The sequence below is a fragment of the Amblyomma mixtum genome, chromosome 2 (genome assembly GCF_055824585.1).
Source record: "Amblyomma mixtum isolate Tamu chromosome 2, ASM5582458v1, whole genome shotgun sequence".
Lineage (NCBI taxonomy): Eukaryota > Metazoa > Arthropoda > Arachnida > Ixodida > Ixodidae > Amblyomma > Amblyomma mixtum.
This window is the reverse complement of record NC_143013.1, coordinates 291,957,164-291,980,244: the sequence shown is the minus strand read 5'-3', so window position 1 is coordinate 291,980,244 and position 23,081 is coordinate 291,957,164. Positions and strand designations below refer to the sequence as shown.

The window sequence follows — 23,081 nt, the reverse complement described above, 5'->3', positions numbered from 1 at the left end:
TTAGGATTTCACCGGGCGTCCTCATCATGAGAATACTTAAGCGGACTTGACCAGTATTCTCACCATGAGGGTCCTCGGAAGGACCGTGCCACCAGCAGGTCTTCCCGATGGCAGTGATGAAGCACAAACCATCCCGGAAGCGCACCACTTCAGACAGTAAGAACGCTAGAGCGAATCTGTTTGACAGCGGTGTGTAGGTCCGATTACCTTTCGAATCTCAGATTCGCCACGCATATTATAATAGCATATACACCAATGTTTCCTACAACCCCTCAAACTGGCACTTCCGCGTATGTAATCCATTCTCCAGCTCTGCTGCCTGTCACATGCGACCTTGTGGCCTATACAGGAATCCCCCCAGCGCCATCAGCCTTAAGATCCCCCAATCGTACACGCATACCAACTTTCACACAACACCACCGCTAGAGAAAAATACGCTATCTACATAGGCTCCCAAACATCCTTATGTTCCATATTGAACCGCGCCATCCCTTATGAATAAAGCAAAAAATGCGAAGATCTCTCCTCAAAGCTACTCCCTGCCTCAATCGTTCTTAGGTTCTTGAGACCTTCACTACTCGCCTCCGGCAATCCCTCCGTCAGCCCACCCACGAGAGTCGAGGAGGAGGAGGAGGAAAAAAATTGACGGTCGATTTGCGTAGTTAGGACAAATACGATTTTGGGTGCGCTAGCACTTCGGTTCCGTTGTTTGGATCCATTGTTCACGGTTGGAAATCTGAATGCGCATAAACCGGATAGCTTTTTGGGAGGCCGTGAAAACCACTTGAACGTCATGCTCTCCTACAATACTTTCAAGGCCGTGCGACACACTATGTAAGCACGGCACAACGACCAGCCGCGTCTTTCTTGGTTTCGTCTAAACCGTTTCTGTTTTCCCTAGTTAATGCTCTTAGCATCTTTTCTGATACCGACAGCGAAAAAAAAAACGACAAGATCCAGACCCAGGCAAAGGACTGCCCCGGCTTCTGAAAAAACCTACTTTAAAGTTAGAGACTGCTTTTCTTCCCCGTCAAAGGTCGAATTAACTTCTACAGCCAAGCATCGTAATATAGCCCATGAAGACATCCATCCTCTCCGCCAAAGCTCCTATCGGGGGCCAACGCGAGAACGCCAAGCCCTCCGGGAGCAAGTCAAGGAAATGTTGCGCAACGATATAATTTTTGCACAGGTGGTTCTTAAGGGGCTGTAAAGAGATGGTTGGCAGGTGTCAGGTTTAGAAACAGGATGAGGAGGAGGAGGAGGTAGAAGAGGAAAGGAAGGGAGGTTAACCGGAAGAATAATCGGTTTGCTACCCTACACGGGGGGAAGGGGGTGAGGGGATAAAAAAATGAAAGAGAAAGGAGAGTAACCGAAAATTGAAGCCACTCAAAAAGTCAGTACTCGTTGAAGTCACAGCCTATCGTCCAGGCCAGAAGTTCGCAACCTGGCACGGTTGGCTGGTTGAGGCATCAGGCAGACGCCAATGCCGCTGGGCAGTTTTCGCCTTCATGGCCCTCCTAATGTTACCACATTAAAATAAGATATAAATGAGAACAATTACTCGCGCTTAACTGTCCTACCATGGTTGCGATCTGTACGTTGCGTTTCATTGCATGATTAGTTTACAATACGCACTGCGCCGAAAGCTCGGTCACGGTTCAGAGATAACACCAACGACGACGTGACTACTTTCGTACAAATATGAAAAATTCATACGGTCTCTTAAAGGCTGTTGAAACAACCATGAACTGAAGTGAAAGACATTCTTAGGCCTTAAGTTTCGCTCCCTGAAAGCCAACGAAGTATCAATCACAGCTACTACCTTAGTGTCCATAAAACGGCAAGGTGTTCTTGAAAACGAGAGGCAGCGAAGGAGACCATGGATTAAGGTTTCTTTAAATAACCTGCATGCGGCGAACGGATCTGTCTTGCGAGCTTTTCGAATTGATAGCCGATATTAGATCATCAGCGAGTATAGATCATTAAAGCTGCGAAGAATGTTCGCTTCTGTGAGGGCTTCATCGATTGATTTTACTCACAAAGAACTGCCTTTCTTTTTCGGCTTCTGAGCTGCATTTTGTTACCTTCTCTTTGTTATCTGTCTCTGGTGTCTTGTGGGATTTCCTTGTTTCATCTCAAGCGTGTATTGATTTCAAATGAGAACGTCTTTGATTGCCTAACAACTTAAAGGTGCACTAAAGAGGAATCCGAACTCGTCTTTTTACCGCAGTGGGAACTCGGTATACACGTTCCCAGCATTCTTAGAAACTTCGGATTCTTGTCCTGTGTGGCCGGTTTCCCTAATTTAAATCAAATTAAACATCCTGGCTCCCGCCTTTTTATAAACTTACCGCTGAGGGCATGAGGAGTCAACTAACGCGTGGAGTGCCTTTCAGGCAGTCGTGTGGCGGCTTCGCTTTTGCTTTTATTCTGTTTTTTTTTTTAGGTTTACGTGAACAGATCCAGTCAGAGACTACATAGCTGCAAATTAGGCGCACAGAAATAAAAATACGCGTGGACTCTTCGCTTTCGCCGATCTCAACGGATCACTCCGCCCATGGCAGAGCGGCAAGCCGCCAAGGGATTGACTGAAAGGTTGGTTGACTCCTACTACCGTCAGCGGTGAGTTAGAAAAAAAGGCGGGAGCCGGGACGTTCAATCCTATTTAAATTAAGAAAATCGGCAGCGCAGGACACTAATTCGAAGTTTCTAAGAATGCTCGGAATGTGTAGATCGAGTTCCCGCGGCGGTAAAAAGGCGAGTTCGGATTCCTCTCTAGCGCACCTTTAAAATCTGTTGGAAGGACAAGAGCTGTCTCCAGTCATCTGAGTTACTCTCTTAAACCAGTCTTTCCAGCAGCTGTGTTTTCTGACAAATCCCAGCAGGACACCACTGTCTCGTCAACCTGTCGCGATTTACGCGCCACGCAACGCGCTGAGGAACAAATATGCGCACCTGCTCGCGGTCTTTACACTTCTCGTAGACTCTGACGGCGAGTGTGATATCCTTTTCGTCGATCCTCCTCATCATTTCCAGAAGATCTTCAGCCAGCCTGTCTTCTAGCATGCTTTCCATGGAGATGAACGTGTTTTTGACCCGCGGCAGCGGGTGTTGTGCTGCCCAGCCGTCGCAAACATACTTGTAGAAGTCGGTGCAGGCCGGAGTTTTGGAGGCGTTCACCATGTTCCTGAGTAAAAGCGCGGCGCTCATCAGTGACTAATCACGATTAAAACTACCGCAGCGTCAACGAAGACAGGTTAAACGTGGTAGCCGATACACACTACACATGCCATGCTAAAACTGTGAGCAAAGCTTTGCCGTGCACTGCTGCTGTGCATTGCTACCAGCAGCTGCTAGTTGCTAGCAGCCAGCGCATGCGTTGTTGACGAATAGCGTTTGCGGCAAAAACGGTGATGCCCCACAGTGATCCATATATGCAGGGACCAGGACCAGCTTGTACATACCTGTGCATTGGCATGGAGTCACCTAAGTATGCGCCAATGGTGTCTAGTGGGTTCAGATCACAGTGCGTTAAAATTCTATGAACCCTGTTATATGCCTTTTTTTTTATTACGGCAGAAACAACAACATGTTTATGAAAGGGAGGTCGAAGCGCCAGCCGTGAAAATTGGAGAAAGCCTGCTAGAGGTGGAATGCTAAAGCTGAACCTAACGGCCAAGCAGCCTAAGATTGCTGGAGTCGTGCTTCTGCATCGGCGGGTGGTGAAACAGTGCTGAATTTTGCTAATTATTGCCTGTGCCGCCTAATTCCTAGGTTTTAATCGCGCAGAAATTATAATTGTCCCAAAAAATCTAACAGCCTTTATAGTTCTGCAGTTCCTGGACCACCAGTCGCAAAATTCTGGAAGATCATGACTTTTATACAGTGTTTCCTTTGCTTGGGAATTCCAAGATTAATACTAGCTACCGGTATGGCCAGTAGCGTCAGCGATAACGGCGACCCCAAGGCTTGTAATTAGCGTTGCACTTCAGAGCGTAGTAACAGATGGGCAATCCCGGGGCAATCCCTTTATCGGTGCAATCCCAAGACTGTATGTTGTACCGATATAGGAACCGATAAGTATTTTTACTTCATCCTTTCGAGCAGTGTTATTTCTTCACGGCGCTACGAGAGGTATTGGAAATAGCAAGGGAATAGATGTGTTAGTGGAAGTATTGAGCGCAGATCCGGACCACGAAAAGAACACTTTGCAGGTATTCTTCGGCCATGAAAAGCAGTTTAACAATATCTCTCTAGAGGAAAGGAGGTAATGGCTTTATATTGCCACGTATCATTGTAGCGTCCGTTCGTTCGCGCAAGGCCGCAAAAAAGGGGTGTTGTCATTTTTGTTCGTGACGCGAGAAGCGACCGGACTTATCTCGATTGTTCCCAGCCATGAACAGCTGCATCTACGTGTTTCTAGATTACTCTAGATGATCTCGACCTGTTATCTCGAAGTTTCCTTGCCGGCCTTAAATTGAACGATGCCACGAGCAGCGGGCATTCGTAGATCGACGATTGACGAGCACGCTTGTTGCTTACGCCGCCACCGAGTGATTCAGTTCTTTTGCGGGCGCAAGTCAGCCCTAATAAAGAGCTTCGTTTGCAAGTCTTTCTGGTGTCTTCCTGACCGCTGGACTGCCGTCACTACAACGTGACAATATCGTCGATATCCACCTGTACTCCATCAGATCCTGGCTTGGCATTAAATTGCGGGAAAGCAGAGAAAAATGACAGGATGCATGTCAAGAAGGCAGCGGAAAACAGCCCTCATAAGAGGCCTTCCAATCAATGGCGTCGACCAATTGCCATGACGTGACAGTTAATCCCCAATTCACATAGTCACTTGCCAGTCACCAGCGATTTCACGCTATACTCCCGGACAACTTTTTATAGCAATACTGTAGAGGCTAGGCAGGAAAGGGAAGGGAAGGAGTCGGACTTTTGTCTCCATGTCGTGGGGAGCGAGTTCCTCAGCACTAGCCCTTATAAAAATGGTCCATACACAGTCTATAGACTTCTTATAGACTCTATTGCCTTCCTACAGATATTTGTTTTTGTCTATTCATAGGTTATAGACTGTCTATAAACAAGAGTCTAATAAAAGTGTATGGCAATAAATCTATAGATTGTCTATAGACTGTCTATAGCATTTCTACTTCCTATAGACTGTTCTCTAGGATTTCTCTATAGAGGGTATACAGACTTTATAGACAGAAGTCTGTGGACAGTCTCTAGACTGTTTAAAAAGTTCTCTAAGGGAGGGACCCTGCACCATTTATTCAATTTCCCCCCTGCACCCATAGCCCGAACAGCAACCCACTCCCAACGGCACGGGGACAAAGGACCGTCTCCTTCCATTTCCTGCCAAGCCTCAACTCCATTGCAACCACGAAGTCCTGAGAACAGGTCGACGGCACTTTCTGGAGAGCCTCCTATGAGGGGCATTCGCCGCTGCTTTCTTTTGATTTGTATCCGACTATAGGTTTTGAAAAATGACAGCGGACTACGACAGCAAAGTGACTCCCAGAACAAAAGCGAGCTAATTATATCTTAGGTTAAATCACGAAGTGGAAACGAGCGTGGTCAGAGCGTATAACGAATAAGAGATAACTGACAGCTTATTAGGGCAGCGGAGTGAATTCAACAATGTACAGTCGTGAGCAATGTGAGAAGGAACAAGCTTTTACAGTAGGATAAAGCTTAAAAAATCAGCAGTTGCTAGCACTGGGCCGTGGTCCGCGGCATCTTGTATTACTTCGCTAGCCAGTCGCAACAGTAAAAGCTTTTTAATGTTTGACTATATCAAAAATCCCCGTATCAAATTTCTAGAGCTCATAATTTTTTTCATGTGATTTGTTTACGTAACAAGAAACGTTTAAGCAGCGGACTACTTTTTTGTCGTGGAGGAATTCTGTGCGCGGAGGCTGAATCTGGACGGAGCTTCACTGCAGACTTAAGTTGTATCCGACTACAGCAGAAAATTGCAAATTTTCTTGTTATTTCTCTAATAAATTTGAGAATGACTTTTGGATATTACACAGCAAGGGGACATCTAGTAAAAAAGAAAATAATACGGTGGTGACATAGTTATGGAGTAACTAATAAACCAGCGCTGAAGATTTTTGTGTACACGTAGAAGGCAGTGTCAAAGAGTCGGCTATGCACACGAGATAGGGGCGCTTCTGTCGACTGGGCGGCTGCAGCGTGCGCAGGACAGGGTCAACTGGGTACCTGTGTGCGGGGCATGACCCCGATCGTTCCGCAAACTTGGAAGAACGCCAACACTGTCGTAATCTATAAGAATGGGAACCCCAATAGGAACTTGAAAAACTAGACCTATCAGCTTACTGTCCATTGCTTACAAAGTATTTGCTAAGGTCATCGATAACAGAATTGGAGAAACCATAAACTTCAGTAACGCAAGGGACAAGGCCGGCTTTAGGAAAGGCTACTGTACAATGCAACATTTTTATGTTATCAATCATATTAGAAGTGTGCAGAATATAACCAACCCCAGTATATAGACTTGATAGATTACGAGAAAGTATTTGACTCAGTGGAAACCTCAGCAGTGATGCAGGCATTGCGAAACCAGGATGGAAAATATCTCTAGAGGCTGCACAGTCACCTTAGTCCTCCATTAGATAGGTTCTAAAATCGCACCAGGTTGGGTGTCAGGCAGGGGGACAATATTTCTCAGGTACTGTTTACCGTGTGTTTAAAAAAGGTAATCAGCGAAATGATTCTGGAAGAGCTTGGGATAAATATTAACGGACAAGTCCTTAGTAATCTCAATTGCTGATAGTGTTGTCTTGCGAAGTAACTCTGGAAACGAATTATGAAGCAAGACCGAGGACCTTGACAGGCAAAGCAGAACAGTGGTGTTGTTCAATAGTCCCAGAAGAGCCCAACAATATAGGATAAGCAGCGAAGCATTGAAAGCAGAGGGGGATTACACCTCTTTAAGGCAAGTAGTAACCGCTCACCCATACCCCACGAGTAAATTAATTACAAGGATAAGAATGGGGGTAGGAGTGCTCTTGACAGGCACTCTCATATGATGAATGGCATCTTACAAGTTTAACAAGACAGTGTACAAAAGTTGTAGCATGTCAGTACTGACCTATGGGGCGGAAACTCGGAGGCTAACGAAAAGGCTTGATACTATGCTGACAGCTCAGCGAGCTATCGAAAGAGGACTCACAGGTGTAACGACAAGATACAAGAAGAGGGCCGAAAACAAAAACGGCTTAATGATATTCTATTTGAAATCAGTAAGTAAAAATGGGCATGGCATGGCATGTACTGCGAGGGCAAGATAACCGATGGGTCCTTACGGGAACGGAATGGATTCCAAGTGGGGGCAAGCGTAGCATGGTGCGGCAAAAAGTCAGGTGAGAGCATGAGATTCGAAATCTTGCGGGGATAGGATGGCCGCAGCTGGCATCAGGCATGGTTAATAGAGGCATATAGAAGATGCCTCTGCTTTGCAGTGGGCGCAGCTAGGCTTGTGATTATGGTGATGACGACGATAGTACAGGCACGAGAAAGCACCTACAGGTTCCACTCAGCGAATCGCAGAACCACGGGCTCAAGCGTTCCCGCTAAGTGCCGTTCACATTGTACCTCGACGATATCACCATACTCGGTTTGGAGACGAAACTTCGTGGCGTTAGACTAAGCTGCGGAGGGCACAATTGTGATGCTTGGACTTTTTTTTTTTTTTTTGCAACATTGAAGAAAGCTGCACATTGCTACGTCGCTCAAAAGACGCGATAAAAAGACACAAGCAACGTGCCTCTTACGGTTCACACGTTTGTTTACCAAGCGAGCGAATATGCCTTGAGTAAACGATTGTTAATTTGTTCGTTCTTTGGAAGTTTTAGTTCCATAAGCGAAGCGCTGTTATTCACATGAAGCTTTCCAATTAGCACCCTTTCGAAGCAGGAAATGAGAGGACTTGGGTAAAAAAATGATGCGATTACCTCAGATAAGCCGCTTCGAGTTTGCAGTACTCGGTCGAGCATTCGTACACTCCCTCTACGGGTTTGCGCGAGCTGGTTGGCTCCATGGTCGGCCCATAGCTTGTTTGTTCTTCCGGCCCTTCGGTATGCTCAGGTCCCTCGGTATGTTCAGGTCCTTCGGTATGTTCAGGCCCTACGGTATGTTCAGGTCCTACGGTATGTTCAGGTCCTCCTGTCCTTTCAGTTCTTCCTGTCGTTTTAGTTCTTCCGGTAGAGCCACTGTGCGCAAATGCAAGGAGCGAATCGGTTAGAAAATACGGGTTGGTCGTTGCGACCAACCACGTGCCTTTGAAGGAGCCGTCCTTCGCAAAACTTCAGTTTGAGGGTTGTGTAGGGAAATCTTAACGCGTGATCAGACAGTGGTCAGCTCAAGTATAAAAGTAGACGTGTCACCCCCGGCCGCTTCGCTGCAAATGGCTTGAAAGTGCGATGACCTTTCCGCTACTTGTCAAGTCAGCACCTGCCTATATTGACTAATCAAGCTGTGCTTGAAGCTTCTTACGAAAAGTATTCACGATTCTCCTTCAGTACTCACTCACCGTGAATAGAGGAAAAGGCATCACTATGAACAAGTAGGGCAGCAAGTTTCGCAGCATTATTATTATCATTATCATTGCCGAAAAAAAAACTACTTCCATACAAAGGGCCTCAGAGCTTTCGCCTGCAGTTCAGACTAGTTGACGTAGCTTGTTAGGCTCACCAACTCAGCAAGAACCAACGGCACAAGCGCTACCAAATCTAGGCTCATGGAAAATGAGCTCACGTTTTTGTACATGGCATCTGTAATGTACTACAAGGATACCTGCAATTAAAGCTGCTAAAAGGCCGTTTCATCCTAAGCCTGCTGCCGTAATTTACGATGGCCACACTAAAAATATACACCGATATATTCTAACGCATAAGCTTGGTAAGCTTAGTAGGGCGTAGCCGCGCCATGATACAGCTGTGCTCTGTGCCGCTCAGGTTTTCTAAATGAGCATCCCACGCACTCCTCGCATCCCTTTTAATTTGAGCCCGTTTGGACAACCAGCCTTTTGATCAGCAGGCGAACCCGACAGTTTTCGAAAAAGGCGTTTGACTATGCTGATAAGCAGCGCCCGAACCACGGATGAAGTTTCTAGCGCCACTGTCGGAGTAATTAAACAAACGTATGTTTGACCATCTTATTACCTTTTGTCTGTGGTCGTCGGCGCCGGCGGTGTTATGGTCTGCGTCACCAGGGTGGACAGCACTGTGGTAGTCTCCGGAGTCACTTCTTTAAACAGCAAGTAGACGACCAGCACGCCAAGGATCATAAGACAGACGGCAGACAGCAGGCAGCAGACGGCGATAAGGCCCTGGTTTCCCTGCTGCTGTACCACGACCACGTCTCCTGAGCCCTCTTTCATGTCCTTCTTTCGATGGCTCTTCTCCTTGCCTTCTCTCCCCTTGCCCTTCTTCGAGCCCTTGCTCTTCTTCTTTTTGCCCTTGGACTTCTTCTTTTTCTTCTTGCCTTTCTTTGAATCCTCCTTTTTTTCCATCTCCGCGGGCTCTGGAGAGACTATCTCCGGCTCCGGCTTCGCAACGTCCTTTTCAGGCGCCGGCTGCGCGATGTCCTTTTCAGTCGGCGGCTTCTGGCCTTCCAAAAGACATATGTCGTAGCACATGGGCTTCGTTGCCGTCATCGCCGCGTCAACCCCCGGTTTCAGCTCGCCCTGGGGAGCAGCCTCGACAGGCATCGCAGCTTCCTGAGCGCCGGGCAACGCAGCTACCACTGCTGCCTGCGGTGCGCCTGCCGCCGCCTTGTCCTCCGGCTCTTTGGCCTTTAAGCCGTCTTTCTTTTTCTTTCCTTTCTTGCTGGACTTCTTTCCCTTCGATCCCTTTTTGCTCTTTTTCTTTTTCTTGTCCTTCGCTTTTGTGGGCTTCTTGCCAGCCTCTGCTGCGTCCACCGCTGGCACGGCTTCACCAGCAGGAGCCCCAGGGGGGGCTCCAGGCGCCGTGGGTCCTTGTTCCGGAGGTGCAGCTGGCTGCGCGGGCTCCTGAGTCGGTGCTGTAGCTACCCGCTTTAGATCGCTCGCCACCACTAAGGCCGGTTGACCAGGCTGCTCGCGTTCCGGCAAAGATGCTGGCGCAATTGATCCTGGGATGCTCGAGCCGGCGGACGTTGTGCCGGGCGCCGTGCTGGGCGCAGTTGTCGCGGAGGCAGCGCTAGCGCCCGCCAGTAAGGACGGCCCCTGGGACTTCTGTTTTTTCGGACGCTTTTTCTTCTTTTTCTTCTTCTTCATCTTGGAGTCTGGTGGCTTCGGCGGCCGGTTCTCCTTGAGCGCGATGCCTTGCGGGCAGATCCGCACCACGCTGGGCCGTCGCTGAACAGGCGGGGACAGGGCCGTCGGAGTGGCTCCCTGTGACGGCGTAGTCCCCTGGCTAGTGGACCACTTCATTGCCCGCGACGGCCCCGAAGACAGCGGTGAGCCCAGGCCCCAGCGACGCGTGGAGAAGAATATTTCACGCATGTAGCTGGGCAGCGTCGACGTGGACCACTTGAAAGAGCTATCACCGGAGTCGGCAGCGCCCGCTTGGTCTCGCTTCTTGCCTTTCAGACCTTTTTTAAGTTTCGCCGCCTGACGAGCGGTGGCCGTGTAAATGTCTACTTCTTGAGGCGCAGTGGGCTCGACTTGAGACTCAGGAGAAGCTGCGTCCATGTCCTTGTGGTCTTGAGCATCTTCAGGATACGCATCCTGAGGGAGCGACTTCTGCGGCAGAAAATAGGGCAGCTTCTGGCTGTCTTCCGCTGCCATGCCCTCGAGTTCTTTGGACTTTCTCCTCCGATCTGACGAACCCCTCAGAATGCTGCGCTTGCGCGCAGGCAACTCAGCTGCCATTGGTTCGGCTTCTTTGGCCCCACCGGCGGCGCCGTGTCCGTCGCCTTTTTGTTCGCCTTCAGAGCTGAGACGCCGCTGTTCGTGCTGGCGAGCAATATCTGCAATCGCGCCCGTCTCCACTGCCGTCTTTTTCCCAGAGCTATCCTGCTTTTTATGTTTGCGGTGCTTTTTTCCCTTATGACTTTTTTTAGATTTTTTTTTCTTAGTACCTTTTGGAGCCTTCTCGGGCTTTTCTTCAGACTCTGATTGCAGCAAAGTAGTGGCCATGGAAGGTTTTTCCATGTCCCCTTCCTTGTCCTTTGATATCCTTCTGCCTTCCTTGGGAGGCATTTTCGCGGACGCCATTTCGGGCTCTTCGCCTGGCACACCCAGAACGGAAGCGGCAGCGCTCTGCTCCGGTGCAAAAGGATGTGTGTCTAAAGGCAGTGATTTCTGCGTTTTTTTCGACCTTAACTCATCTTCCTCTTCTTCAGCAAGGACTTTGACCTTGTCTATCTGCGATACGAGTGACTCGTGCATTTTATCCAGAACACCTGGTACTCCACCAGTTGCTTCAGTCTGAAGGCTTTCTCTGCCCTCTTCAGACCCTATTTGCTTGGACCCCTTCTTCCGTCCTTTTTTCTTCCTCCCCTTCTTTCCCACTGCATCCGCACCTTCCTCGGATCCTCTTGTCTTGGATGCCTTCATACGTTTTTTCTTGCCCTTCTTTTCAACCGTAACCGGCGAAGATGGTTTCTCGTCGACAGAGCCGATTTCCTGGGGTTGTCTGCGCTTGGCTAACTCTCGTTCCTCCTCTTCAGCAAGAACCTTTGCTTCTTCTATTTGGGCTGCTAGCGACTCTTCAATCCTGCCGAGAACAGTGGGCACTGCGTCAGTTGTTTGGCGCCGGACGGACTCTTCGCCTTCTTCATCGTCCTCTAGCTTGGATGTCCTCCTAGCCCCGTTTTTCTCCCCTTTCTTCATTTCGGCTGTCGCCGGGAAAAAGATTTCCGTATCAGCCATTTCGGCTTTCTCCTTTTTCCTTCCTTTGGCCGTCGCCGGTTTCTCCCATTCTGCAAAACCCTCGACCTCATGTACCTGAGATGCCAGTGAGTCTGCGAACCTGTCCAGAATACCAGGGACAGCGCCTATCGTTTGGCGCTTGAGAGACTCATTGCTGGGAGCTCCTCCGATTGGGGCGGCTGGTTCCGCTGCTTTGCGTCCCTTCCCTGCATGCAATGCGACAACCTCCCGCGCATCCTCGGCCGAATCTTCTGCCTCACCCATCGCAGGTGAAACTTTCTCGCCGAGCCGCCTCGCCTTGACAGAGATTCCCGGACGCGCTTCTTCGGCGCGACCTTCGACTAGATGCGTGCGGCTGTCAGAACGCTGTGGGCCGAGTAGGCGTCCAACGATCTTCTCTACGTTCATCGATATTGAGCGCAGAAGCGTTGTTTGGCTTCCTTCGGCCGTGGTGGGTCGGCTGAATTCGATGCCAATGTTGACTGAGCGCTTCTGAAAGCCCTGCCCAGAAGATCCGGGGGAAAGCGACACGGCCGAAGACACCTCGATTGAAGAGGTCACTTCGTCATCCGCAGTCGACTCCTCTGGTGGCGGCGGCCTTCTGTGTTTGGCAGTTGTTGGCGACGTTTTTCCGCGACGATTAGCACCCCGCGACTTCTGATGTACCTCCACGACGACAGAGCTCGACTCCGAGTCGGTCGCAGTGCCGGCAGCCAAGGCGAGGTGCCCGGCTCGCGCAGTGGAAGGCTGCTGCCATTTTGAGAACGGCACAGAGCGCTGTTCGCGACGCACGCTCACCGAAACACTAGAAGAGCTGTACGGGTCCTCCGTGCTGTCGTCGCTAGGTTTGGCCATCAGGCACGTGGTGTCGCCCATTTCGTACCTCTTGCTGGCCATGGAGGTGCCATCTGCAAGGTGTCCTTGCAATATCTTCCGGAACTTTCCGAGAGCAGGATCCTGTTTCCGCGACGGCGAGTCCCTGAATGGAGGGGCGGCGCCTGCTGACGGCGCCGGATGCGAGCGGGCAGCCGTTGCCGCAGACCCTGAAGTCACTTCCATCCTGCCCGGCCCGGCGTCTGGTTCGGCATCCGAAGAATCGCGTCGACACCCCTGCCGCCGCGTCGATGAGCGGCCGGAGCGGCTGGGTGACTGCCGCTCTCCGACGTGTCGCGTTTGGTGCCTGGGGAGGCCCGGGCGGTGCCGACGGTGATGGCTGCTGTACGTGCTCTCCGCGGAGTCGCTCATGACGGCAGTAGGAATAGACTTCTAGGAATGAGAGGTGCCAGTCGATTCTCAGGCGGGACACGCGCGCTCGAGGCGTGATACTGCGCAACGGTCGAGCAAACCTCTTTGTCTTCGATACGAGCAGCGCGTGTCGGTGGGCTTCTTTCTCTTCAAAAAACTGCTGTTGGTGCTGTTCTTCTTTTCATTGTTACGGTTCATACCATTTGCGTTGTTCTGCTCTCGTCGGCGTGTACAGTTCAAAGGCCATTTGCACGAAAAGGTAGCATTAAAATAACCGCATAAAAAAGGACATCTCAGAAGAAAAAAAGTCTGCCGATAGATGGCGTTGTCAGTTGGTCAGCCGTCATCAGGTGGATGCCAACACAGCCACTCCCAAGTTCCATCGGACGCGCCTAATATGAGTAACACTCCGCTGACGAGTAAGATATGCCTTGTTTCGTTCTACTACGACAAAAACGATATTTAGCCAGAGCCAGAAAGGTTGTTCTTAGCGAACAGCTTTGAGATTTGGCTCCGCATTTGTTGGCACCAATTACTGAGGTAAGACGAACCTTTCCTGGTGGGCATTTTAGTATAATGGTGTGAAACGCTCTGTGCAATGTAGACAACGTCCAGCATTTTGCAGGAATATTTTCAGAGCTCAACATTAAGCAGATTTCGCTGTGACTGGCGGTGCCTACATAGCACGAAACATAGCAGCAAAGCGAACCGCATCGCTCCTAGCCTGCGCATGCACATGTTCCGCCGGTTGCCGAACGGCGTAAATCAATGAAAGGGCACATCGACCTCAAAGTGAGAGCAAAGGAATGGCCTTCAATTGACAACTTCACCTGAAAATCCACACTCAGTGAAGACGGCATACGTGCTAATCGATTGTAAAAGTTGTTGACGCACTGGAGTTCTTTTAAGGCATGTTTATCGCAAGACCTATACCCGAAAATTTGTAATACGTCAGCGGTTATTCATACGCATATAAACGGTGGACAAATTAGCTGCGTATACTACTATCATTCTTATGTTTTTGCCCTAGTCATTCACTTGCAACTAATGAAAACGCTAGGAGCTTATGGCGTAACCGGTACTCTGCATATATTTTTGAAAGTTCCGCAGGCTCTGTACTTGCTCCTCTGATGTTTAGCATTTACGTTACCACTGATTCAATGTAGAGACGGTATAAAGCTGTTTATGCCTGTTTCTAACTTCTAAAATAATATGTCATGCAAGATTATGATTTTGTAATTTGGAAAAGTGTGCACTTTCAAAGCCTTACTTTGAACCTAACCAAGAAGACAGTTATTTCTTTTAGTATGAAGCGTCTCCCTTATGATTTCTGCTACTCCCTCGGTGACGATAGAAGAAAGCGATGAACACTCGAGATCTAGGCTTCTACATATGTTGTTGCTTCAGACTTCATGATCATGTTAACTGTATTACAAGTCTGTTTTCAATTCTGCTTCAGATATCATGTCCGACAATCTAGGACGAAAATTTTGAATATTAAAAAATTGTGAGGTACAGTTACGAATATATTGAAGGAAATGGTCCGTTCTTGCGATGTGTCGCAAAATCTTTCAAGTTTTTTCGTCGCTCGCAGCGAGCGATGGAAAACAATTTGTCTTACTAACCCTGCAATAAAGCAAACAAGGGAACGGGTATGAGGGGCTCGTTATAAATATGACAGAAGCCAACAGCCACAGAAACCAAGGGGCACAGGGGATTTTTTTTAAATTTATTTATTTAGTTTGTGGTGTTGATCAATTTAGAATATTACAGAATATGTTATCGCTTAAAGATAATTGATTAGAAAAGCAGAAGAAAAAACAACCACATGCCGCCGGTGGGATCCGAACCCACGACCTCCGAATTACGCGTCCGGTGCTCTACCTCTGAGCTACGGCGACGGCTGTCAATTCTTCTGCTTTCGGGGGTATTTATGTTTTTACAAGTAACCTAACCTTGAGAGTGTTCATCAGCGCCACCCACGTTCATAAGCGGCGGACGTAGAACGTCCTGAGTTACCGCAGGTGTGACGTAGAACGTCATCGAACGGAGAGGATGGAAGCTGTGTGAGAACCCTCTTATGCTTCCTATTGCATCAAGGCTGCCAGAATCGAGGCCCTCGCTAAGCAATTAAGCAAACAAGGAAGGGGAATGAGGGGCTCGTTATAAATATGACAGAAGCCAACAGCCACAGAAACCAAGGGGCACAGGTGATTTTTTTAAAATTTATTTATTTAGTTTGTGGTGTTGATCAATTTAGAATATTACAGAATATGTTATCGCTTAAAGATAATTGATTAGAAAAGCAGAAGAAAAAACAACCACATGCCGCCGGTGGGATCCGAACCCACGACCTCCGAATTACGCGTCCGGTGCTCTACCTCTGAGCTACGGCGACGGCTGTCAATTCTTCTGCTTTCGGGGGTATTTATGTTTACAAGTAACCTAACCTTGAGAGTGTTCATCAGCGCCACCCACGTTCATAAGCGGAGGACGTAGAACGTCCTGAGTTACCGCAGGTGTGACGTAGAACGTCATCGAACGGAGAGGGTGGAAGCTGCGTGAGAACCCTCTTATGCTTCCTATGGCGTCAAGGCTGCCAGAATCGAGGCCCTCGCTAAGCTTAGCGAGGGCGCTAAGCTTGAACGCATTGAGAAAAAACAAATATCATCAGCCCCCCCCCTGATCCCTGATCCTGAAAAAATCCCCTGTGCCCCTTGGTTTCTGTGGCTGTTGGCTTCTGTCATAACCCTGCAATACGCGTGCAGTTGTTACTTGATAGTTTAGCTAACCCCAGTGGTGATCATGCTGATGATATTTGTTTTTGCTCAATGCGTTCAAGCTTTCCTTGCATCTTTAATAGGTTTGTGTTTGTGTATCATAACCAAGGCTCTTTCCGTTCGTGGGTACGGCTAGCAAATAAATAGATGAATAAATTAATAATCTTTATTTAACTGGCACCTCATCTTCCTGATGAGATCATTCGAAGTCATAAAAAATGCTTATAGTTGAATTCTCTTTAGAAAATTTAACGCTTGAAAAGGAAAATTTTTAATATAACCAAATTTCAAATTCGCTCAGCAGGCACAGTCGGAAACAGAAACAGGGTTTGAAAAAAGCTTGCCAGATTTATTGCTAAACGACGCATTACCGCCAACAGCGATAATTTAATATGTTCGCAGTCTTGCAAGCTAACCTTAACAGTAATAATTACAGCCTAAATCACTCGCTTGAAGTTCTCTCCCGCAATGTCTTGCTCATCTCAGCGATGTCCCCGAGGAGCCTATGTGTGTATTCGACGTAGTCGACGGGAGTGACACCAATCGCAGATGTCTTCAAACTGATCTCGCCCTGAAACAAAGAGGGGGAAGGAAAACGCTCATTCTTTAAAGATATCAGCCGAAATTAGCTATTCGGCACCTAAGCAGAAAAGAAGTGCTCTTTATATCCCGAACTGCGATACAGTTTTTCATTTAAAAAAATGAACAGTACAAAAGTCACTGGTGGCAACTGAGTAGTAATTCTCAGTCGCGAACGAGTCTGTCAATTGTGTCTATCAATAAAAACGAACTCTTTCAAAACAGTTCAGCTAACATTGCATGATTAGGAAAACCTTGTTCTTACATAACGTCTCACAGTATTTTATGATTAGATAATATTCTCTGACATTTTGCGATTAGGAGTAACTTTCTATGTAAGGTTTAGCCGCATTTCTCGGTCATTGTTGCATATTTAAACCACTCCCCTCTGTAATACATCTGGCCCTGAGTGTAAATGAATAAATAAATAAATAAAAATAAATAAACAATTATTACGCATGTGACCCTTAGACGTGTCTTAGTCTTACCTCAAACTGCACCACAGCGAAATGTTGACCTCACAGCTCGTGTTGTGGAACACGAAAGAAAGCACGAGCTTATTTCAGTCACTTCAGAAAATGTTGCATCAGCATCAAGACCTACTGAACTACAGACCTGCACACATGGCGGGGTGTCACGATATGGTGGGCGGCTTGATGTTTGGTTGGCGCCGAAGTTGTAATTAATCGGGCCAACCTGCCCACTGCTGCACTCTCCGTAAGTTCGGAGGGGGAGGAGTGACAACCTCTCCACCCCGCGTGCGGAAGATGAGGTTAGACTGCTGACCGGCGATAGGGGCCACGGCTGATTAGCCGTTGACCGGAGGCATGAGGCGTAGGCAGGTTACTTATCAAACACTTTTATACTTGGGCAAACCAGCACAACAAAAAGTTACAAAACAAGGCCCAACAAAAGAGCGGCAATACAGAGACGCGACACGAATAAACACAGAATCGAACACAAACAACTATTAACAATAAGAAGGAAAACAACAGGGCGAGAACTATACAACAAGGTTACACGATTAAAGCAATATACAAAAGAATAGGGCGAGAACAGCGACAGAACAAAGAAAAGAGTGGAGCGAGTGGTGAGAATCGGTGACTTAGCTGCGTAGTGGCAAGGTCCGGTCGCAGGGAGCGTCGGGCTGCGGAAGCGCGCGGTGCTGATGGGGGGGTGCGGATACGGGCGCACTTGGGCCCCGGGTTACGCGTCTTCCACGCGTCTTTCGGGGCCGCCGTCGCCGCGCTCTACGCGTCAGACACCGCCTAGGCTCACTTCCCGACCACTGCCCTGGCTGACCCCGCACACGTCGGCACGCACCGAAATCTCTAGACCAACTAACTCGGTCGTGATTTTCCCGCCACCGTGTTCACGTGACAAACCACAAAAAAAAACAAATAAAAGCAAACGAATCCTCTCGGCCCCGTGCACCAACGATATACAGATGTTGAGAAGGGGGGAGAAGAAGCATGAAGAAACTGAAGGGGACGCGAAGGAAAGGTATGGTCCTAACGAGGAGGGATGTTAACTTCCCAAGGTTGGGGGACGCTTCCCGTCCCCCCCTCGCGAAAGCACTCGCTCCCCGGCTATAATCCTGAGGAGGGGGGCGGCGTAGTCTTGACCCCCCAGCGTCGCGAGAGGTCAACGCCCACGCGGGGGGAGGCAAAGTCATCGCCGCTGCGTCGCGACATGCCCGCATACTGCCGGCGCCATGGCCAGCCGTGGCCACCTTGGTCGGAGAAGAAAGAAGAAAAATAAAGCATGCGCGCACTTTGTGACACGGGGTCCTATGGAGCAGCGTGCGCCAACTTTCGTTAGCTTTTTGGCCGTTGAGGGCGCTCGATTCACTGGTTCGTCTGCTATGATGATCATCATCGTTTGCCATTTTGGGCGTGCTATTTAATACATTTGTTTTTTCTTTCTCTGCTATCTTAACATCAACAATGAAAATAACCATAATAACGACTTTTTTTCGCTTTGTAAGAGTATAAAAAACGTCTTCCTTTTAGTCCGCTTTCTTTTCGTCGGCACCACCATGCCTAGCATAGATAAATGGATGATATTAATTACGTGGACAAAAGACAAAACTGCCCTGTCTGAAATAAAATGATGGAGGAGGCCATTTTCTCAACAGGTATATATTAGCGCCACGCCGCCCGTAATGTTTTTGCCCTAGCGGCAAAAGGCATGAACTAGAACATGCGCGCTGGAGCAGGGCCATTTGTGCAGGTCTGTAGTTCAGTAGGTCTTGATCAGCATTGCCTACAGTGATGGCTTGTGAACGTTGTGAACAGAACAAAGAGGAACTCTTTACTGTGCGGTTACAAATAAAGCCTTTTTTTTTAACACCGTACTTATGCTTCCTTGTACACTGCAGGTTTTCTGCTGCTTGAACTACAATGTAAAATTTTGAGTATCAAATAGTTAAGAAAGGGTTAAGGTCCCACATAGTGAGCTCCAACGTGAAGTCAAATAAATAACTTGGCCAAATGAACTTGAAGCCACATATGGCTGCATATACTGACCTGTATATACTAATTTGGAGCCACCGGTATCATATAAAATTACTTTCCGGGACGTTCTGTGCGCCGTGAGAAAAAAATCTGGTTTAGAACTTGGAGTAATCATGTGCCGTTTACATTTAATTCCACCAAAATAACAAGTGAAGATCATGATAGTGGTATTTTAGATGTAATATTTTTGCAGTACTTAGCCATCAAAATTACATTTAGCCAGTGATATTAAAGAGCAACTCAGGAGCTTTTTCCAACATTCTGTGTACATAGTGACGTCTGATTCCCTACAGTCTCCTCTCTTGCCACAGCAAACCGTTTTTCATTGGGCTGAGTGAAACCATTTGGAAACAGCTTAAACAGCAAACCGAAACTGAAACTCGGTGCGTGACGAGTACGAGGCTTCGCGTGACGCAATGATGACGTCACAAACAATATTTAAAAACACTCGTACGCACGTTGCATGGCTAAAGTAGCGACAGAAAACGATGAGTCCTTTCGTAAAAAGCCTGAGACGACCTAACACAAGATTCGAAGCTGTTAGTGAAGCGAGAAGCTGGTATCTTCGTGCGTAGAATTTTTTTGACGTCGAAAATGCCGCGTTGCCATATCAATTTTTAAAATCGATTTGACCGGAATGAAAAGCCGCATGGCTGCCAAACTTTGTAGAGGTAATGAAGCACGAGAGAAAAATCTAAGTTTCATTAAAATATGGCAACCTCAAAAAACTCCTCGAGTTGCTCCTTAGAAAGAAGTTGCGTGAGAGAGAGCCGTTATTAGGGCTTTTGAACTCTTTTCTAGACTACGATGAAGAATAGGAGGCCGTTGAATAGCTCATCTAGGGGCGCGAGCAAGGTAATAAAACAGTTAAAATAAAAATAATAAACAAAACAAATATATAAACTCACATTGTAGACTTCCTTCTTCGCTCGGAGCCTGAAAATGAAAGGTCTGAAGGGCACGTCAAAAAGTGCGTCCTCAAATCTCGTATCCTCCTGCAAGCAGCAAAACAAATAAACGGAAAACTTGGTGAGGACAAACGGAGGGGAGGAGGACAGGAGGTGAGCAAGGAAGGAGGAGAGAGGAGAAAGAAAGTGCACCGCTATCCCCACATCGTCTTTAAACACTTCGTCAAAGTAATCCAAATGCAATTAACGACATGTACAAAGTTTTAGATAGCGATAGGACTCAACTTTGCAGAGAGATTACAGTTACGGCTTCTTATAGGTGCACTCTTCCCACTTCTTGCGAGGTTTGAAAGTGCGGGCGTATTCCGAAAATATTTAGCTCGAGATATGTCGACTAGAAACCTCGGGAAGCGGGCCCTAAAATGCTTTTTTTTTTTATTAGAAAGTTAGGAAGTTTATTGGTCCCAAAAAAATATACAAAAGATCACAAATGTACAGACGAGGGTCCCAAAGTCAAAGACTGCACCGGGACCCTCGATAAATCAATAATACAAGAAGTGATTGCAGCATAGTTAGCGGATAAGTATAAAATATAGAAAATATCAAATCAATACTTCGCCACAAAAACAGAGTAAAAAATCACAATAATGCAGGTAATATACACAAAAAGAGAATAACACATCAGCATTCCAATAAATATACTTCGAGCATATTTTTGAATTAAGGCAAGGAAATTGATGTTTTTAGAGTGGTGGCAATGTATTCCAAAAAGAAATTGCTTGAAAAGACGACGTCGATTTACCATAATTGGTATGGACTTTGAGGAGCAGAAAATTGCTTCTTGCTGCAAATCTGGTAGGGTTGTGATTGATCAGCAAGAAGGGGTCTACAAACTGAAAATGTAGGGTGCCATGTAGTAATCTAAAGAACATGATTGCGAGTTGATACTGGAAAAGCTGGTGGACTGGTAAAATACTGTGCTCATGAAATAAAGAACGAGCATTAGTTGAGAAAGGGCTACGGGTAATAATGCGGATGGCCTGGTTTGTAAGTGTTGCAGAGACGATAAATGGCAATGATAAGTACTTCCCCATGCAATAATCCCAAAAGTGATGTGACTATGTATGAAGGCATAATACAAAGATAGAAGTAGGTTGCATGGAAAATATGGACGCGCCTTAATCAGAGCTCTGATGCCAAACATAGATCCTTTCTTTTGATGAGCGTTATGGACGGAAAATTTAATAGCTGAACCAAGAATAACGCCGAGAAAGTTGGTGTTATCAGAAGCCGGAGCATTGCAAGAACAAAGGTTTAACGTAGGAGGACTCGAAAGAATTTTCTGGCTACTTTTGAACACTATGAATTTCGTTTTAGCAGTATCAATCACCAACTGATTATCAGTGCACCATTTGGCGAAATTACTTAGAACGGCATTCAATTCAAGAGTCAGATCATCTATGGACGTATTAGATAACGACACGGTAGTATCATCAGCATATGAGACACAGTGAGTTGGACTAATAGAATTAGGAAGGTCATTAATATATAGTATGAATAGTAAGGGTCCTAAAATAAAGCCCTGAGGAACACCTTGGTTAATAGTTTTAGCTTGGGAGAATGTTCCACCAATTTTTTAAAAATTGGTTTTAAGATTTTTTTTAAAAATCCGAACTACTGAACGTGTACCTACGTTGCTGGACGTGGTGTACATCTCTCCTAATTCTTCTGCAGGCTTTCCAATCAGCTGTTCGCCTTCTTTACCGAAACATGTTACCGACTGTTCACCGCTAAAGTCTGCCAAAGTCACCTGCGAGCACAAGGAACAAAGAACAGTAAATTTTAAAACGGTGGTTTTAAAGCAATTTCTTGCTTGTGCTGCTCTTGCAGTCACATGCACGCAACGAACCCTGTAAGCAAGGCCGCTATGGCCTAAGCGAGCGAGCGTTAAATTGCCGCAGCGGCATGCAATGAACCGGAAGTGGCAATAGTAGACTTTTCCACACTGAATTTCACCATACAGCGCTGCCATCTGCCCGCCGGAATACATAACAAGCAGAAAGAATGCACCAGATGCATGCATGACAGGTAATGAGTGTTTTTTTTTTTAATAATTGGATCTAACCACTCGGCGTGTTTAATTACAATGCTGAGCAAGAGTTTGATGTTCGGTAAAAAATACAAGAAAGCAATACTGACCTCGCATGTTTCTGAGCTAAACAAGTAGCACTGCTCGTCATAGGGGACGCTAACTGTAAAAGGTAGCAGTAAGCTATGTTGACGTCACTGATGGATGTAAAGGATATTTAGCTGCGTACGCAACACGACACACAAAATGGTTCACTCTTTACGGAGGTCTGTCTCAGCTGCTCCTATCCGGGAAACTTTAGTACGGACATTAAGCGATGAAAGAAAATTATTTTGTACATGCTCCGCCTTGCGGTCGAGCGTGCACTGCACAAATAGATCGTGGACTGAAATTTCGCGATCACGGATTAACAGCCCCCATACACTCTTCCACTTGCTTCATCTTATTATCCCTCCTCCACCCCGCTTCCCTCCCCGAAACTTCGCCTCGTTTCACTTCCACCTCTATCGCGTCGCCGGCTGGCCTGCCTTTTCTCCCGAAGGGCTCGCCACTCTACTCCTCGACCGATGCTACACCGGACTTCGGACAACGGGTAATTCAGCGTAGTGCACTGCACGGGCTCGGGCCAGCCCGAAAGCCCGGGCCCGGCCCGGCCCACGGGCCAGGCCGGGCCGGGACATGATTTATTTTGCCGGGCCTGGGCCGGGCCCGGGCCTGAAGTTGCGGGCCCGGGCCGGGCTCGGGCTTAAAGCTACGGGCCCGAGTCGGGCTTGGGTCTGTACAGAAACGGCTGGTGTCCGACTTCTCATTCGCTATTGCAGAGTGAAGTGCACAACTGCTGCATTGAAGCAGCAACACGGATGAGCTATGGGTTATAGTAGGCGCCGAGAAAAAAAACTAAGCTTTATTCATTGACTTACTTATTTCCTTATTTGCACGCCGCGGTGCAGTACGAGTAAAATTCAACCGGCCTTAATTGGCCATTGATCGTTCGTCATCCCAAAACATACCTATACACTACTAGAAATGCATTCGGGAAGAACATATCAGTTTAGGACGCTTATAGTCTTTAAG

At 47.5% G+C, this 23,081-nt stretch overlaps 2 protein-coding genes across 5 annotated transcripts in view; both read right to left on the bottom strand.

Moving 5' to 3' along the window:
- LOC149364466 (uncharacterized) overlaps window positions 1–14,763 on the bottom strand; it is a 30,362-nt gene extending 15,599 nt beyond the window's left edge. For all 3 annotated transcript variants that reach the window (XM_089574414.1, XM_089574415.1, XM_089574416.1), the window contains exons 1-3: window positions 9,198–14,763; window positions 7,989–8,246; window positions 2,956–3,187 (exon numbers count right to left, since the gene is read on the bottom strand). In XM_089574414.1, coding sequence (XP_089430540.1) covers window positions 2,956–3,187; window positions 7,989–8,246; window positions 9,198–13,135 — 4,428 coding nt within the window. In that variant the 5' untranslated portion in view covers window positions 13,136–14,763. The remainder of the gene's footprint in view (window positions 1–2,955; window positions 3,188–7,988; window positions 8,247–9,197) is intronic.
- A 1,304-nt stretch (window positions 14,764–16,067) lies between these two features.
- The window catches only part of LOC149364465 (replication protein A 70 kDa DNA-binding subunit-like), a 41,890-nt gene continuing 34,876 nt past the window's right edge, over window positions 16,068–23,081 (bottom strand). For both annotated transcript variants that reach the window (XM_089574413.1, XM_089574412.1), the window contains exons 13-15: window positions 21,612–21,728; window positions 19,919–20,005; window positions 16,068–16,486 (exon numbers count right to left, since the gene is read on the bottom strand). In XM_089574413.1, the coding sequence (XP_089430539.1) occupies window positions 16,358–16,486; window positions 19,919–20,005; window positions 21,612–21,728 (333 nt within the window). In that variant the 3' untranslated portion in view covers window positions 16,068–16,357. The remainder of the gene's footprint in view (window positions 16,487–19,918; window positions 20,006–21,611; window positions 21,729–23,081) is intronic.